The sequence below is a fragment of the Eufriesea mexicana genome, unplaced genomic scaffold (assembly GCF_001483705.2).
Source record: "Eufriesea mexicana isolate 0111107269 unplaced genomic scaffold, ASM148370v2 scaffold1387, whole genome shotgun sequence".
In the NCBI taxonomy this organism is placed as follows: domain Eukaryota; kingdom Metazoa; phylum Arthropoda; class Insecta; order Hymenoptera; family Apidae; genus Eufriesea; species Eufriesea mexicana.
Window position 1 is genome coordinate 133,885 of NW_016909492.1, and position 19,300 is coordinate 153,184.

General features: G+C 24.9%; 3 protein-coding genes across 3 annotated transcripts in view; 2 read left to right on the forward strand and 1 right to left on the reverse strand.

Moving 5' to 3' along the window:
- The first annotated feature begins 509 nt into the window (after window positions 1-509).
- Window positions 510-9,949, forward strand: LOC108548131 (uncharacterized). The gene is made up of 9 exons (XM_017900934.1): window positions 510-612; window positions 789-941; window positions 1,011-1,141; window positions 1,364-1,496; window positions 2,559-2,681; window positions 2,804-2,887; window positions 4,414-4,566; window positions 8,086-8,214; window positions 9,840-9,949. The coding sequence occupies exons 1-9, from the start codon at window positions 510-512 to the stop codon at window positions 9,947-9,949; spliced, it is 1,119 nt and encodes a 372-aa protein (XP_017756423.1).
- A 5,922-nt stretch (window positions 9,950-15,871) lies between these two features.
- Window positions 15,872-17,765, reverse strand: Su(P) (prostaglandin E synthase Su(P)). The gene is made up of 5 exons (XM_017900987.1): window positions 17,454-17,765; window positions 17,178-17,252; window positions 16,645-16,982; window positions 16,354-16,465; window positions 15,872-16,231 (listed from the first exon to the last, which is right to left on the reverse strand). The coding sequence occupies exons 1-5, from the start codon at window positions 17,754-17,756 to the stop codon at window positions 15,872-15,874; spliced, it is 1,188 nt and encodes a 395-aa protein (XP_017756476.1). The 5' UTR covers window positions 17,757-17,765.
- Window positions 17,766-18,819: 1,054 nt separating this feature from the next.
- RabGGTa (Rab geranylgeranyltransferase subunit alpha) overlaps window positions 18,820-19,300 on the forward strand; it is a 3,183-nt gene continuing 2,702 nt past the window's right edge. The window contains exons 1-2 of the mRNA XM_017900993.1: window positions 18,820-18,899; window positions 19,120-19,230. Coding sequence (XP_017756482.1) covers window positions 18,897-18,899; window positions 19,120-19,230 — 114 coding nt within the window. The 5' untranslated portion in view covers window positions 18,820-18,896. The remainder of the gene's footprint in view (window positions 18,900-19,119; window positions 19,231-19,300) is intronic.

Here is a 19,300-nt window from a genome sequence, read left to right on the forward strand (position 1 = left end):
ATATAAATACAATATTATTTTTATTGTAATAAATCGTTATCATTATAAATAAAATTTATCTTAGATTAAAGTAACTGGATTTAAATAATGTATATTTATGTATTCTGCATTATTTTATTATATCTTTTAATACATTTAATAGTTTACTTAATACTAAATAAATAAATAACAAATACTAATATTTTATTTAATAAGATAGATTACATTTAATTACATTAAATTAAAATTATTTAAATGTTAAAATTAATTTTGTAATTTATCTAAATAATTTACATGAATTTAACTAAATAGTTATTGAATTAACTAACTTAATATAATATATATATATATGTATATCTGTATCTTGGCTAAATTTTGTATGTTCGAATTCATTGATAATCCAGTTATGCAATATGAGTAAATAGCAGATTAGTTTCTATTTACTTGCTAATTGTTCTGATTTCTTGAGTACCGTTAAACGACATCTTCGGAAGAATTGTACAATATTTCGAACAGTTACAATTTGAAAGATGTTGCGTACAATTTTCTTGACAATCTTCCTTCTGGGAAATTTCGCTAATTGTCGAATAGATAACATCATGGAAATTCAAAATTCAACGACTCACGGAAGATGTAAGTAACAGAAACAAAGTAAAAAAGTTAGTTGTAAAAATTAGTTAATTAGAAGATGTAAGTAACAGAAACAAAGTAAAAAAGTTAGTTGTAAAATTATATGTGAAAATAATATAAGAAAAAGTTGATAAATATATTAAAAATGGTATGAAATTATTATATGAATTTTTAAACAGTTTTCCCGCTATTCAGTGTTATTCGTTTTGCAAACTCACAATGTCTTGCTAGCAACAATTTAAATGGTACTTGCTTTACTAGAAGAGAATGTCGTGATTATGGTGGAACACCATCCGGGAATTGTGCAAATGGACATGGTGTTTGCTGTGTTTGTAAGTAATTGTATAATTTAACTAATTTTTATGAAACTTAGCAAATTCATTCAAATATAATTTTTATAGTTCAAAAGACGTGTGGTTCCACAACAAATGTAAATAATACATATTTTACAAATCCAGAATATCCAACAACTTATGAAGGACAAGGACGATGTACTATAACAGTACAACGTTGTAACTCAAACATATGTCAAGTAAGCTAACAAAATGCACTTGAACTTTTAAATTCATATTATTATTTTGATAAAAGTGATTAAATTATGTTATAGTTCCTTTGTATTAAATAGCAAAAATATTAATTTACTATTTGACATATCATTTGACATCATTGACATACCACTAGCATTCAATTTATTTTATTCTATTTAAAATTATATCATCATTAGTGTTTTACTTATATTACAAATTGATTTTAGTTACGTTTAGATTTCTTGGAATTTAGTCTAGCGTCACCAAATGCTAGTGGAATTTGTGACTATGATCTTCTTTTAATATCTGGAGCTGGAAGTATAGTACCACGAATTTGTGGAGAAAATGCAAATCAACATGGTAATAAATATAATTAACTATAGAATGATAATAAATGAAATTACTAATAGATAGATAGTTTGTCTTACAAACTCTGAACACTTAAATATTTTCATTATTTCAAACAATATGAGAAAATATTACATACAAAAGTTGTAGTGTTTAAGAAAATACATAATATGATATAAATGGTATTTTTGTAGGCAGAAATATAAAAGAAACACAACTATATTTTTTAAATGGAATATGCAATTCTGTTATACTTGGCTTTAATAGAATGATGATGTTTTGATGTATAAAAATACTTAGGTACATTTATTTTGAAACTTAATGTATAACTAACAAAACTTAATGTTTTTGACTAACTTTTTCTCACATTGTTTGAAATAACAACGATATTTAGAACAAAATTCGTGAGACACACTGTATATACTGATTAAATTATAAATAACAAATAATACAATCATAAATAAGTGTAACATGGTTATAATTTTACAGTATTAAGCATTATAAAATATTTAGTATAAAATATGAGAAGTATAAGTAATATAGTTGATTAATTTTTAAAATATATTATGTTCACTTATAAATAGTATTCAAATGAAGATATATGGAAAATAAAGTCAACCATAGTATAAGCCAGATTGTATCAGTATATTGTAATATTAATTTCTAAATGAATTACATACAAAAAATCATATATTATAAGGGAAACTTTTTTTTCAACTAGTAGTAATCGCATCTCGGTAATACCCCATCGGTTACGATATCGTCATTGTGTAAAAATGAATATAATAATATTATTTAATTAGTCATATTTTATCCAGATAATAATTATTAAGAATTTATTTAAAATCTTTAGTAAATAGTAAAATTGCTCCTCTTGCTTAAACAGAATTACTCAAAAAATGGTGATAAAAATTCAGTTACATTAGAGAATTATAATTACTTAATTAGAGAATCACACACTGAATCAAGTAATAAATTTATGTTTATTTGTGCAAATATAAATACATTTTATTACCAATAATATTTATAGTACTGGGCCTTAATTAATCCTTTCACTAATTTAAATTTTTTTAGTGTACATGGATTTCAATGGTAATACACCCATTATGATATCGATTGATACTAATTCCGAATATAGTACAGATCGTCGTTGGAATATAAGAATACAACAACTTCCTTGTGATTCCACATACAAAGGTACATCATTTTGCCATCTTTTTCAAAAAGATTTTATTTTAAGATTACGTAAAATTCATCAATAACATATAATGTTAAAGATTCCTAACTTTAATAACTTTAATTATATAATTTTCTTACAGCTCCAAATGGATGTTTGCAGTATTATGATACTGTCACAAATACTGTAACAAGTTTTAATTATGGCACAACACAGAATCCAAGAGGTACTGTAGCTATTAATATTTTGCAAAAATTAATTATTTTATAAAAACAGTTAAGTAAATTATTTGTATAAATTATTATTTACTTAAAATATATATAAAATGTTCTACCGTGTATATACCTATCGTTATGAATTTTCAGGCATTTCTGATAATTTAAGAAAAAAAGTTTCAAATAAAAATTTGTTAATCCATTTTGTTAACAGTTGGGCCCAAGTATTATGGAGTTATTTTGTTATTAATCGGAGTTATCATTTAATATAATAATTTAAATATAAGCACACTATCCTGTTCCAATCAGTTATACAAATTTACTATATTGCTTGAACTAACCATACATTTTGAATGTATGTATGTATATTCAAAATGAAAATTTTCAACAAAAGAAATTAATATTAATTGATTTTTTAAATTTTTTTATACAGAACTACAATATATTTATGATAAGAAATTATAATAAATTTAATGATCATAAATACACTATGAAAAAATATAACAAATTTTTTATAAAAGGAAAATTAAAAAATTGTTTATTTTTATGATACTTTGAGTATATATAGAGCATCATACGTTATATATGGAACAATTTTTTGTTTTGCAAAATATTATTTGAAGGGAGTAAAGTTAATGTTCCCAATTTCAGTAAATTTTTATCTTTCTAAATATAATTTTGTAATTGTGTATTAACCACCTTAAAAAGATTTTCTGTCCATATAAAACTCATTATGCTTTACATGCAAACAAACTTTTATTAAAATGAAAATTTTCTGATTAAATAAATTTTCTTGTAATATAATGTGCAAATATTTTTTGATTAAGTTTTCAAATAATTGACTCCTCGCCGATTTCGATGATTTTCAAGTATATTATAAAGAACCAAATTTTGAAAACATTTTTCTTCTGATTATATTGTTCAGCCCGTTTTAGTTTCCGAGATATTAGCAAAACTTCTTTCGCACTATTACATTAAATTCAGTCTATAGGTACTTACGTAAGTATATACATACCCTAGCAGCATATACATCACATTGATGCACCGTTTATCTGCTGCTGTTTATATACATTGTTTCTGTATTACGAAGATCGGCATTCTTTGTGTTTATGCAACAAATAAACTTAACGATCCAATTTAATTGGACCTTTTTTACGCGTTAACCATGTCAGCGTTTTACTTTCTTCTCGCTCGGTTCAGAAAGTAATATTTATTTCAATGATTATACTTTTTCAATTTATGATGTTATATACATATGTTAAATGGTTACAGTCGTCGAGACGTATTTACATAAACAGTAGCTAAAGACTAACGCATGTATACTATGGACGTGCACATATGAGCAAAATTCAATAATTGTACTAAAAACTTTTTTATTAATATCTCGGAACTATTAAATACCCAATGCTAAAATTTTAGATTCAGAATTTACTTCTTAACTATTCTGTCTTCCCAAAATTTCACCTTGATTGGTCACTGAGGCCTTTTGGAACTACAGTCGAATAGATTACTAATTCAGTAATGAATATTATTTTAGCTCCAGAACTTGGTACACGACAAATCTCAAATACAAATTATGGTGTATGTATACGAATGGCACAAGGATATTGTGCCATTGAATGGTCACAAACAACTTCCAATTCATTTACGGTTTCTGGAGATACAGGTTCATTGGATCCCAGTATAATAGGTAAGGTGCAATTATGTTATAAAGCCAAAACCAAATTTTGAATAATTTTTTTCTCTGGTAATATTTCTGATCGGCTTTAGTTTCTGAGATATTCGCAAAATTTGTTTCTTACTATACATTGAATTCAGTCTATACGTATATATGTATATCAGAAGTTACAATATAGCGAGGTTGTAAAATCGACATTTATTAAAATAAACATATTTAGATGCCGAACAAGTGGTTAATAGATAATTACATTTTCAACCATTCTTCGAGTGTTGAATTCAAAGTTATGAATGCCGTAACATCGATCAGTGTCAAAGATCCGATCCTCTGTTATCTATAATCTCGCTATATCTTAACAATTTAATTTACAACCTCGCATGTACAGTAGCACATGAAAGTATTCAAACACTACAATTCAAAATAATTCTCTAACCCAAAAATTCTGATTGAAAATTTATGTATACGTAAAACAACAACGAGTTACGTATGCAGTCATTTTTTTGTTGGCAGAAAATTACATTGAGGGAGTAAAAGCAACGACTAAAGTTTTAACAATTTTTTTTATCCTTAAATGGGACTTCATATGGAGAAATTTTTAGTATAGAGTGACAGAGCACCAAAAGTTAAACATTTTTTTTTATCTCGAATCATCATACAGTTAAAAATAAAAAAAAGAACTGAGATCGGACTATAACGTTGAGCAACGATTTCACCCACGTGAAGTAATATCTGTAAATAAAAAAAATTGAACCATGTGTAACTCGTTATGCTTTATGTATACATATATTTTCATTAAAATCAGAATTTTTTAGTTAAAATTTGTATAACGTCCGAATATTTTCATGCATCCGTAGCAGCGTCTGCATCAGCGTTGATCCACCATTTATTTACTGTTTATATAAACGTAAGATTACAATTAATAAGCAGTCTGAATAGGTAATCTTTCAAAAAAATATCTTCATTTTTGATAATTTCGTATATTTTGTAGATACTTTGACCCACACGCATACACTGAATTATATTTAGTAATAGGAACGGAATTTTACTCATATTTCGGTAACTAAAGCTAACCCAATAATATTGCAAAGAAAAAAATTCTTTAAAAGTTGGCCCTTTGTAATATATTCTAAGGTCATCAAAACCTGAAAGGATCTAGTCAGTGTAGAACTTTACACTGACTGACAACTTCAATTTTCAAGATAATAATAAAAAAAATGTTTATAATACAATACATTTAATTTTACCTATACGTGCACTTTTGTGGTAGTGTATGCAGACATTTGAAACTCTAAGGAAATAAAAAAGAAAATCAGTCTTTTTTAATCTACAAAGATAGTGTGCCCCCTTATATGTGTTTAATTCTCTTATTACATGTTCATTTTAACTAATTATGAAGCTTAATTAAAAAAATGTAGAATTATTACAATGTACTATACAGGATGGAAAATATAATTTGTCGTGAGTAACATTCTACACCTATAGCGAATTCTACACCTTCGAATTGTTGGAGATTTATTAAAAAGAGTTTCCGCAAAGATGACCTTAACCGATTTTTTCAGAGTCAAATTTCTTTAATTATGCCATATTCTACTTGTTATAAGGAACAAACTTGTCAAAAAAACCGTATGTTCTACTATATTTTTTAGTACATTTTGATTATATTCATAATAATGAAAAAATATTCAACAAATGCTTCTTGTGATCGAAGAGGCATTTGGAAATTATTATTTTGTGAAATATATAAAGTATGGCTTTTATGGAGTGTATGAATATTTTTGTGACGTAAAAATAGGGTATCATTTTACTTATAATTTGTTATAATAAATCCATATAAATTTATTACATAAAACATATGTTTTTGTTAACTTAAATAAATATCTTCTCACTAGAAGAAATAATGAACACGATCCATTTATAAGTATCTGCGATATGATATGATTAATTCAGACATACCTTGATGTTCGAATATTTTCATAAGTCACTGTAGATCAGGAATGGAAATACGCAATATTGAGCAATTAAAAACTCACATAAATCGAACATTTTATGATTAACAAAATATTCCGAATATGTATGAACAAATAAGAAACAAGTAGAAGTTCGACTGCGAGAGTGCCTACAAAATAATGGTAGCTATGTGGAAGCTGGCACACAAGTTCAATTGATACGCAGTATTCAGCAGAACAATTCTATTCTTTAGGTTAGGGCAAGAAATAGCATATGGTCATAATTTCAACACATAGGCGTTGATAATCAATCATTACTCAAAATATAATCATTATGTAAATAAAATCTAATTAAATAATACTTTTTGCCATTTTACAAGAGAATGGCTAAATTAGGACACAGTTCTTTTGGAAAATTTTCTCCTCATAATATGGATAGTACAATATGATTAAACAAAAATTTGATTGTGAAGAATCAGACAAGGTCATTTTTGTAGGAATTTTTTCTAATAGATGTCCACTAACTCAAGGGTATAGAATTTTCTTATGCTATTCAGGACAAAACACTTCTTTTTATCATGTACTAATAGAATATTAGATTTCAAATAAAGCCTTAAAAACTGATACAAATATTGATAGCTTTATGTAACTCTTGTCAATTTTTTTTGAGATTTTTAATAATAATACATTCTAATAATTAGAAGTAAGACTGGTATCATTGTGGAATCGATATTATAAAAAACAATGTATTTTTTAAATATTATAATACAAGAAAAATTCACCAATTCTATATGAACAAATTATATGAAGATGGTAAAATATTTTCTTTGCTTTTTGAAAAATCAACAGAATCACTTTTTATATGAATCCTTAAATTTTTATATAATTTTTTAATGGGATTATAGCATTGAATTATAATAACTTAGAATTAAGTTTTATACACTTCTAGTTTTGCTCTTTTATTTTATTACAAAATTATTCAGCATTATTTTAGTGTGAAGTCTTCTGATTGTCTTTATTTAGTCATACCAATTTGTTAACAAAAATATAGCTGGTTAAAGCGAAAATTGTTTAAACTGGAAAAGGCAGTCTACTATATTAATTTTTCTGTAATATTATACAGGATGTCTTGTCTTTGCCCATCTCAAATTATCTCTGTTATAGCAAATAGTAAGCAAATACATTATTTATGAAACTTAAATTATTATAAAAAGAACATAACATCTGATAAACATAAAATTTATTTACTAGAAATGTGAAAATTAATTTAGTTTTCGAATTAAATATACATCTATTTATGGTCAATAGGACAACAAATTTTGAGCATAAAAGTACAAAATATATTTATTCTAACTCATTCTATTGTTCCTTCTTTATAACCATAGAATTTTTGTCACTATTGTTATTATTTATTATTCGAAATAATGAAAATATTTAAAATAGTCAAAATTGGTTAATTATTCTATATTTCGTTTATATTACAGTACAGTAAAAATATGTATTTTTAAAAATAACCTTTCTTTTATAAACAAATTAATATTTCAATATTATTAATTAATATAATTATTTTCCAATCGATAAATAGGTACTGAATTTGCAGCAGAATCAGGAATAGAGTGCACAAAAGATTTTGTTATTATTCCACATCCCTTTACAAATGGTGTTGCTGTTGGAACTGAACGATTTTGTGGTAATGGTTTTACAACAAAAACATGTAAGTATACCTTAACATCTTTATAATTTTCATTTTTAACTATTATGAATAATATAAAATTAAATTATATGTAAAATTGTATGTTACATTGTAAAATATTTTTTTGTTCTATATTAGTAGGATATTATGAAAAACCAAATACAATAAGTTAAATTATAAGACAAAGTTAAGAAATTAAATATGTAAATATATATGTATACACTTGTATTATGTTCCTTCTTCAGATGCTTTACTTCAACTGCATTTCAATGCTTTGAAATTCTTTGAACTTCTAATATTTTCCTTAATTTTGTTTTTGATAATTTTCTTATTATTTTAAGCGTTTTATTTGAAATATACTTCAAAACACAATTGGATAATAAGTACCAATTTAAACATTTTTTATTAATTACATTGAAAATTGTATTGGAGCTTTGCTGAAATTCAATATTTATAGAATTTCTAACTATTTTTTATTGGAAAATATGAAATTTTGATAAATTAAGGAAAGTTAAATATAGATAGAAAATAATTATATTTAATTTTGAGTACATTTTTTATTCTGTCAGTGTTATAATATTTGAAATCATTTTCAAGGTATTCTTCAGATCAGGTTTTCTTACACAGGTTTTATAAAAGAAGTTAGATATTTCTTTTTTTACAGTATTTTTCTACTAAAACAAACTGCATAATTTGTATATTTATTTTATGGATGCAGAAATGAAATTTTCCATTTAGATATTTATTGTCATTACTAATTCCTGTTTTTTCTAATTTGTCTACTAATACTTACAAACACAAAAGCAATATGCTTATCCAAAATATTTGCGATTAAAAAAAAAATATTACAAAATATTGTTTTATAATTAATAGACATTTAATCTGGCATGTAGAAAATGTGGAATGTGATTGAATATAAGAGTAAAATTGACCATAACTATTTGACAAAGGTTTATTGTTGATATTTAAAATAAAAATAATTTCTTTTTTATCTTATTATTTTCAATTCAAATTTAGATTTAATAACATTTAAAAACATTACTGATAATATGCTTATAAGATATATTGACCATAATTATTTGACAAAGGTTTATTGTTGATATTTAAAATAAAAATAATTTCTTTTTTATCTTATTGTTTTCAATTCAAATTTAGATTTAATATCATTTAAAAACATTACTGATAATATGCTTATAAGATATAGTTATTGCTAAAGCATTATATTACAGAATTTATGGATAATGTAATCAAAGTAGAATTCAATAACTTCTTTGAATATATTAATGTCTTAGAGAATATTCTGGTATCCAATATCTGTGTAATTTATTCTAAAGTGAATAGTTGATAGTTTGTCTAGTATAAAACAATAATTTAATTCAAATTTCTATGATCATGCTTGTATGATTTGTAAATGTTTGCAATATATAGATCTTACAGTGGCTGTAACATAACATAATACATATACATATATGTAATTAAGTTCTGGTGATCTTCTGACTTTGTGAGTATATAAAGTTCTGTTACAAATCATACAATGCACGTAGAAGAAGAAAATTAAAAGTAATAAATCATATACACAATATTCAAGGTATACATGTATATAACATATAATTAGAGAGTTTTATTAATAATTCATTTTGTTTTAGCATATTCTAAGCCATTTGTGTTATATGTTATTACAAATGAAGATGAAGTTGGTGAAATTCAAAACAAGGGTTTCTCATTGACATACCGTCAAATACCTTGTGCCGCTTAAATGAGAAATGTTCCTATTTTATATAAAATATATACAATGCAATATAGCAACATAGTACATAATGTTAGTATAATGTTTAACAAAATTATTAACTTTTATAAAACTCTTTTAATTGTAATAAAATTAGTTATATTGTAAATATAAATGTAAATGGGTATACTTATTGTAAATTTTAATATTTATATATTGTAAATAATAATATTAATTACAAAAAATTCTCATGTATTGATGGTTTTATTTATTCTTATTAATTTTTGAATGAATTTATCAATGAAGACCTCACTCATACTATGATTTCAATGATGTTTAAATGTTATAGAAACGAAGATTGGGAACAATACTTTTCTTTCAAGGTAAAAGGTAATCAGTTTTAGTTTTCAAAATATTTGTAAGAAATTATTGACATACTCTGCCTATACATTGTTAGAATAAAACTGAATAAACAATGAAAAAATATTGTATAAGTATAAGATAATTAAACTCAAGATTATCAATTACTTGTTTGTTATGATAGTACATATAACAAATTTTCAAAATTATTAAAATACTTGTAACAATAAATATTTGTAAACTACTGATTTGAATGAAATTTTAGTTTACAATAGACAAAGACAATATATACATTTTTTAAGTTACTATAATTTAAGTTTAAAGTTGAAAAATGAAATCCTGCTTTACAGGTTGTTTCTAAAAATGTAAATTTGAAAATACTTGGGGACAAAAAAAAGCTTTTAATAAAAATTGATCGATTATCGATATATTAAAAGTAAATATGGTAAATATTTATAATAAAGCATATCTCACTAACTTTGATGACCTTGAAATATGTTATTAAGGACGTCATTCTGAACAACTTTTCCTTATACATGTATCCATGCTTGGCTTTAATTACCGAAATACAGACAAAAATACTGTGATCACCACATATATTTCTAAAATTTAGGATAGGTTTGAAGTTTACGTTATACTTAAGTGAGATTTATATTATATTAATTTACAAAGTAAATGAAAAGTATCAGTATGAAAACACTACCTATATACTGTTTCCATGAACACATCGACTTTGGCAGAAAAGGGAGACCTACAGGGTTGCACTTGCTCTATACTCTATTCAACGAAAATTGATAAGAAAGAAGAGAACTTTATGTAAGCGATGCGTGATCTGACCAAGACCGAAACATCAGACCTGGGTCCAAGCTAATCCAGGCATGAGATCACATATTTCGAGGAAAATTTTGACTAGCCTTGTGTGCAAGAGCTCTTGTTTAGAGTTTGAGCTTGAGTATTGACGTTCAGCAGTCACATACTGTAGCTCCAGCATCGACATGTGACCGTTTTGTTTATATTTCCTGCCAATTCTTGAACGGAGTATAGGCCACAAGCAACCCTCCGCTCTACAACAAAATACAAAATAACCAAATCTAACCTAATTATTAAAAATAATACTTGGAATATTAATTAGGATGATTAATTAACACTATTAATTTGATTAGATTTAGTTATTTTTTATTTCATTATCGAGCGGAGCCTTTTGCTAATATTTCGGAAACTAAAGCCGAACGGCAACGGTCGTTTATTAATAATATTTACAAAACACGTTTTGAAAATATCAACTTTACGAACGATATAAACTTTTATGAAAAAACATTGTTTGAGTTTGAAAAGATGTAAATATTGATAGTTGACGCTACACGCTTGATCAAAATAGTTAATATTAGCAAAAGTGCGAAATCTATATTAAAAATGTGTGCCAAGAAGTCAGACACGAATTACTCTGATAGAGAGTTAGTAATTAAATGATATAATGAAAGCAAGTTGTATAGTGAAATTGCAAAATCATTAAGCAAAAGTAAGTCAACTATATGCGACATAATACTAAAATTTTAAACTAGTAGTACTGTTAATGCATTCCGGTAGACCGAAAAAATTAACTGACCGGAAAAGAAATATAATTGTCGGAGAAATTAAAAAAAATTAAAGTATTTTTGGGCCATAATTTGATAAAATAGTTGCTGATAATTTTGGAAAAAACGTTAGTAGTGAACTTTGTTGAAAAATTTTACATGACACTGATTTTCATGATCGTATTTCACGAAAGAAGCCTATCATAAGTTTAATAAAAGGAAAAGACTAGAATTCGTAAAAGAATATATTAATAAAAATGAAGAATTTTGAAAACTCGTTCTTTTTTCTGACGAGAGCAAATTTAATCTCTTTGATTCAGATGAATGTTATAAAATCTACAGAGAAGCAAATGAGAAGATGGATTTAAAAAATTTGCGGCTAATGGTAAAGCACGGAGGTGACTCGATAGTGGTGTCGGGGTGTATGGGAACCACAAGTGTAGGAAATCTAATGATTACACTGTGCAACAAATTTTAACTTTTTCTCAAATCTGTAATGTCCATTTGGTAACTCTTGTAAAGCTTACCTTCCTGAATACGAATCCATAGACGAAATTGCTCCACCATCTTCAGTTTTCGAAAAATATAACTTTCTCCAAAAACGAGCGATTTTGGTTAAAATGAAGAATTACACAAAAACTAGAAATGTTAGGAGACTTATTCTTATGTTAAAAATTAGATGAGAGTTTCCTGAGTTTATCGATATCCATAATTATAATTATTTATGCTTGTGAATAATTACAATTAGTCATCAAAGTTTAAACATAAGCCACCGAGCGTATTTTGTACGCATTATTCTTGCATTTTTACGAAAAATTCTTTATCCAGCACAAATTTACTATATGGTATCGTATTCTGCAGATTTTTCTGTAGCAGAAACTATCCAGAAGAAATGTTAGAATGATCTTCAAGATTGAGAAAACAGCCATATTCGTCGAACTGGCTTCATTAGGGCCGTAGTCATGCGTACTCATCACTAAGAGCGTTGTCCAATAGATCTAATTTTTTATATGTGTAACACGTGTATGTTTTCATACACTTTTTTAAGTGTACCGCAAAGTTATACAAAATTTCTTTCAATCATTTGTAATTAATATATAATTTCGTTTTTTAATAGAAATGACTTTATAATATAAAGTTGTTAAAAAACAAACGTAATTGTTTATGAATTTATAAATGTTTATAATCATGATTATAACGTTTTCTTAAACATGGTAATATTTGGATATTATTTAATAACAGAATTTGTTGGTAATGGAAAACGTAGCCTTTAAGTATTATTTAAGCATATTTATTAATCACAATTCTCTACCGTGATATCAATTTATACATTTTAGATATTCATGTAGCAATTCCTCGATATAGGTTTGATTGTTTATAGAAAAACAGTATTTTGCCACGCGTTCTATAGAAAAGTGTGCTATCAATGGGCTATCCATGCTACAGATAATCTTTTATTTTATACATGTATATCCTTATATTTTTGGTAGAAAAATTGTATTAATTGCTAAACAATTATGTTCATTCTTTAGATGCGTTGTGTTGAAACGTGCAGTTCACATTTATGCATTGAATACTTTACACTGAAATTTTTCAAAAGTAAGAATGAATGGGAAATATTATTCATGATTTTATGATGAATATATTATTATATATATCCAAGAATATATGAAAAAAAGTGGCGGCAAGACAGCTTACTCGTTACAAATGCATATTTTACCGTCTTGTTAACATCGAAGATCATTCCGACATTTTCCGTGGATGATTCTTGCTTCAGGAAAGTCTACAAAATACAACACCATATAGCAAATTTATACTGAATAAAGAACTTTTTGTAAAAATACAAGAAGAGTACGTAGAAATTAGGTTCGACGGCTTATTTTTAAACTTTGATAACCAATTACAATTATTTACAAGCATAAATAATTATAATCATAGATATCAATAAACTCGGGAAACTCTGACCTAACTTTTAAGGTAAGAATAAGGCTCCTAACATTTTTAGTTTTCGTGTAATCCTTCATTTTAGATTTTCTTCCTTGATTTTATATAATACTTCGCATGTTTTAGAAACACCCCCGTAAAGTCTAGATCTCAACCCTACTGAGCATTTGTGGACAATGATTGGCAAGAAATTAAGTAAATATGGAGCAATTTCAAAGACAGCATTAAAACAACAAATTTTCGAGGTTTGAAATGATATTGACAGAAACCTTACTGAAAATTTAGCACACAGTATGCAACGTCGATTGCAAAATGTAATAAAAGCTCGTGGTACTAAGAAAATACTAAAATCTTACATTTATATATTTATTTGACAAATATGTAATTATGAAATTATTCGAATACTTTTGTGGTGTTTAAATACTTGGTTTTTTATTAATTACCCATATTTTTATTATTAGATACGTATGTTTTTGTTATTTATAAGTATTAAAATATTTAATACATCATCAGTTCAATTGGATCTTAAAGGTGACAATATATATTTTAATAATGAATTTAATCCTTAACAAATCAGTAACAACGGGACTCACTTGACGATCACTACAATTATCTCGGTAATTTGATAATTTTATTGCGGTCACGCGGTATACCGTACTGGTTGTTTCATTTTGAAACTGGCTTAGGCGGTGACTTCAAAAATTATATAAATAGAATTATCGTATTAAAGGTAGCATACTTCAAAGAATCACTGTAGATATATCAGTTTTAGTATAATTTCAATATATCAGTCCAATATGACTTTATTTTCGCTTTATCGAACCAATATAAAATGATATAAGAATTACAATTAAATGCTAAAACCGAAAAAATATCAATAAATGTAGGTAAATATACCGGTATTTTCATATGACGTTAAAAAAGAACAGGAAAAGAATAAGTTGATTTTGGACAAAGTCTCTAAATTGCAGTTTCACTAATATTTTTTCAAAAGCTACATCCTCCATACATCTCATCAAAATCAGTTATTAATTATTAGTAAACTCCTCTCGTTAGAAAAGACAGAATAAACAAAGAGATAGATGTTGGAAAATTGATTACATATGCATACATTATAAGCAAAATCGTTAAGTGACGAAACGATAACGTTAAATGCAGAATATTTTACTTAAAGCTTAAAAACGATCATTTAAGAAGACATAATACGTTTATAAAGTTAGGAGTTAAGAACAATAAGATTGTGAATGTATTGCAATTTGTAATAGAATTCAAACTATCAGTTATATAAGGTATATAAAAATTGTATGTCATGATCAAATTTTTTTATTACAAGAAGAAAATGTCTGAAAAAGACCATGAGTCACAAATGAACCATTCTCTTAAAAAATTCACCATAAATATTTTGATTTGTTGCATAAGACATACAGAGTGATTTACTTAAATTGAACATTTATATCATTTCTGTTACTATGAAAGTTAAGAAAACCTGACAAAGTAGTGTTTGAATGGTTCCAAAGAGTGCATTTGATGGTAACAAAAAAAAGGTTCTATCAAGATCAAGTTGATGAATTTTTCAAAGCTATTGACATTTTTTTCACATTAATGTTTATTTCTTATAGTACGATGTTATAGTCTGTATTAAGATGAGTTCAATAATCTATAATACCGTGACTTTGAAATGACCTTGGAAGCAAAAAAATAAGTTAACATTTGAAGGATATAGAAACAGAGGAATTTACCTTATTTTATTGTAAGTACTCAAAGTGCTGAATGCCTACATCGATACATTTATATATTTTCAAATTTGTTTATTTTTATAAGTATATTGTTTCTAATATCATTTTCTCTTATTTCTTTTTTTTATTACAGAGATATTAATAGAATATATATTAAGTATTAGAAACATTGATATGAACATATTATACTAAAGAGCATAAAACAATTTTATTATACCTAATTTCTCATAGTAATCAAAATAGATTATTGTAATATAATCACGAATAAATGATAATATTAATAAAATTGAATTAAACAATACACATGAATATAAATTTTATTTATATTACATTAAATATTATATTAAATATTTGTTTCCTGAATGTGTTTCTACTTCCTTTACCATTGCATAATACCATGTACTAAGTTTTGTATTATCCAAAGCATCTTCAAAAGCATTACATCCTTCTATGCTTTTCAAAATCCCATAAACAGCAAGATCTGATAAATTAGGCTTTTCACCTCCCATAAAAGTATTACCATGTTTTTTAACAGCATGTAACCATTTGTTGATTTCATCGTATAAAGATTGTCGAACATCATCTTTCAAATTATGTTTTCTTTTTAATCGTTTTGATATCAGCCACATAGCTATAGCACCTATGTTTATCATTATTAATCTTTCCCATGTTGGGAAATATTCTTCCCATTTACCAACCTAAATTAGTAAGCAAATTACTTCTTTACTTTTCCTTCTTTTTTTAAATTTATTTATTAACATTAAAATTATTAGATCTTTTTTATTTATTTTAATATGTTTGCTATTATTAAATAACTTACTTCAGAGAACCAGTTAAAGGTTCTATAAGCTTCATCAAGTGTTCTATATACATTTGGTGAAAGTGTATGCACAAATATATCATCAACCCATTTTCTCCATTTGCGTTCTTCTCTAGAATAAAAAATATATAAAATTTAATAATAGAGAGGTATATAATGTATTAATATATCAGATATAAAATTAAATTAAATTTTTTATATCACAATATTTGTTTTCTATTCATATTGATTTATATTGTTGATCTATTTCAATATTGAAAAATTGAGGGTTCCTTGTATGATAGAACTCACATAATTTCATCCATATATTTATCTGAAGGTAAATTTCCTTTATACATTAAGAAATATTTATTCATGATTTCATATTTGAACTTTTGGTTTTCATCATGCATTGCTATACGCGGATAACATTCTACTAAATCATCTATTTTTTGTGATTTATCTTTTAAATATGATGCTAGTAGAGAAATGATCATTGAACTATCATTTAAAGGTTGATATCCAGAATCTACTTGTGCTAAAAGTACTGGTACTTTCTTATAAGTTGACCAGGATATTTCTTTCCGTAGTACAGGATCAACTTCCACAACATCATAAGATATTCCATAGTAATCCAAAAAAACTCTCACCTAACAATAAGACATATTTATATTTACAATTATTATAATTTATAAATATAGTAATTTATTATTGTTCTAAAACATTTAATTCAAATTTAGGTACAATATTTTACATTTAGTCCAAAAAATATATTTCAACTATCTTTATTTATAACTTTAATTTGATATATATCTTTAAATAAATAGTTAATATAAATATTTTACCTTACAACAAAAAGGACATGTTTGATATTGAAAAAGAGTTAACTTTAAGTCAGTAGTATCCACTGGAAAGACAACCTATAATAAAAGTAAGATGAAGTTGATATTTTGGAAAAATAAAAGTAAAAATAAAAATACACAAATATTAATATAAATTGAAATTAAAAATACAGTTGAAAATACAAATTAATATTATTGTAAAAAAGAATAAAATTAAATGCATGATTTAATGTTTTAAAATACTTAAAGATAAGGGAATTATATTTAAGTTTAATATACTTCTCTGGAAATTGGTACTAGTGGCTTCTTTTGAATTATTTCAATTTTTTCTTCTTTTCCTTCAAGGTGATATGTTTTTGAAGCTTCCTTATTTATGTACCAAGAATAACTCATTGTGATAGCTACACCAACTGGAAATCCAATAGATATTCCTACTAAACTTGCTTTAACAACATTTTTCAACATTGAAGATGGTCCAGGTGACGACAAAAAACTTTCATTTCGTTTTGGGTATCTTTGCATAACATTTTTGATACAATGTAAATTTTGTGGAAATTTTGATAGTCTTTGTAATATAAACATTATAGGATTTTATTACATAAAATAATATGCTTTAAAATAAATTAATTGTTTAAATTTAAAATAAATTAATTGTTTCAGGTATGTTACTTTTAAACAAATTGTTTTGCACTTCTCAATATCACAATTATTAAAATGGAAAAAGGTTATATATTAAAATCACAGAATATATAACTTATTACAAACGTTGCAAATTAAATGTTGATCACATTTAATTTTGATTCTAATACTTAATATAATTTATGAACGAATTATATTAAAATATTATTAAAAAACTATCGATACAAATTTGTATTTTGCAAATTTATAAATATTTATAGTTTATAAACAAATAAATACAACTCAGTTAATATGTTAATAGTACTTATATATATTAATAACTAATAGTTAATATGTTTATTTTTATTAATAAATAACTTAGTATTTTTTACAAAAGGTATGAATTGACTATTAATTATTTATAAAATTATAATTTATCGAAATTAAAATTTATTTTATGAAAATATTTTATTTTAAATATGCTTATTTCAGTTTATTTATAAAATAAAAATAACGATACCAATAATTCATTGTTTAAGAACTTTTTGTTAATTTATATTATTGATAATTGATTTTCATTTGTGTTATTGAATTTTTTTATGCAAACAAATTTGAAAGGTTATGTAATACGGATGGTACAATATATATACATATATAACACAGCACACGCGCGTGCGTACATTATATATTTATATATATGCGCACGCGTGAGAACTGAACCATATAAATCATAATTAGTGATTTTTATGCTATCTCTTAAAAAAACTCAAAATTATAAAATTAAATGTTAACTATTGAATTAAACAAACATTTTGAAATATAAATGAAGTGATTTTCTACACAATACACAAGCACATATGTTAATAATATTTCAAATTATATAGATAAACAAGATTTATGAAATTAAGTGTTCTTATAATATTATTTTAAATATTAGGAATGGGTAGTATATGTATTAATTTTAAAAGTATACTTATCTACTGTACTAATAGATAGAAAAAGTATATATACAGATATCCAAGTAAACTACAGAAACGCACATAACCTTAAAATTAAATAAAAATTTTTAATATATTAATTGAAAATTAAAGAGAGATATTCAATATGGTAATTAAAATTATTTATTTAATTTTATTTTTAGTTCATTATTGCCTTTATAGATTACTAATATGAATATCAATAATAAATATTGTAAATAAAGAAATAAGATTATTTCTGTTTTATATTTGTTTTATATTGTCAATTCGATATTCTAATTATTTGTGAAGTGTTTACTATATTGGTATAATTAACTAAATATTACAATAACAGGATAATAAATTTTCAGCATGGTAGAGTAAAAGTTCGAACAACTGCAGAACAAGAAGCACTAAAAAGAAAGGAAAGAGCTGAGAAGCTTTCACGTTATAGAACTAGCATGAGTATTATATTTAACAAAGTAATTTTACAAACATGTTATTTGATATACACATATATTAATTATATATATATATATATATATATATATA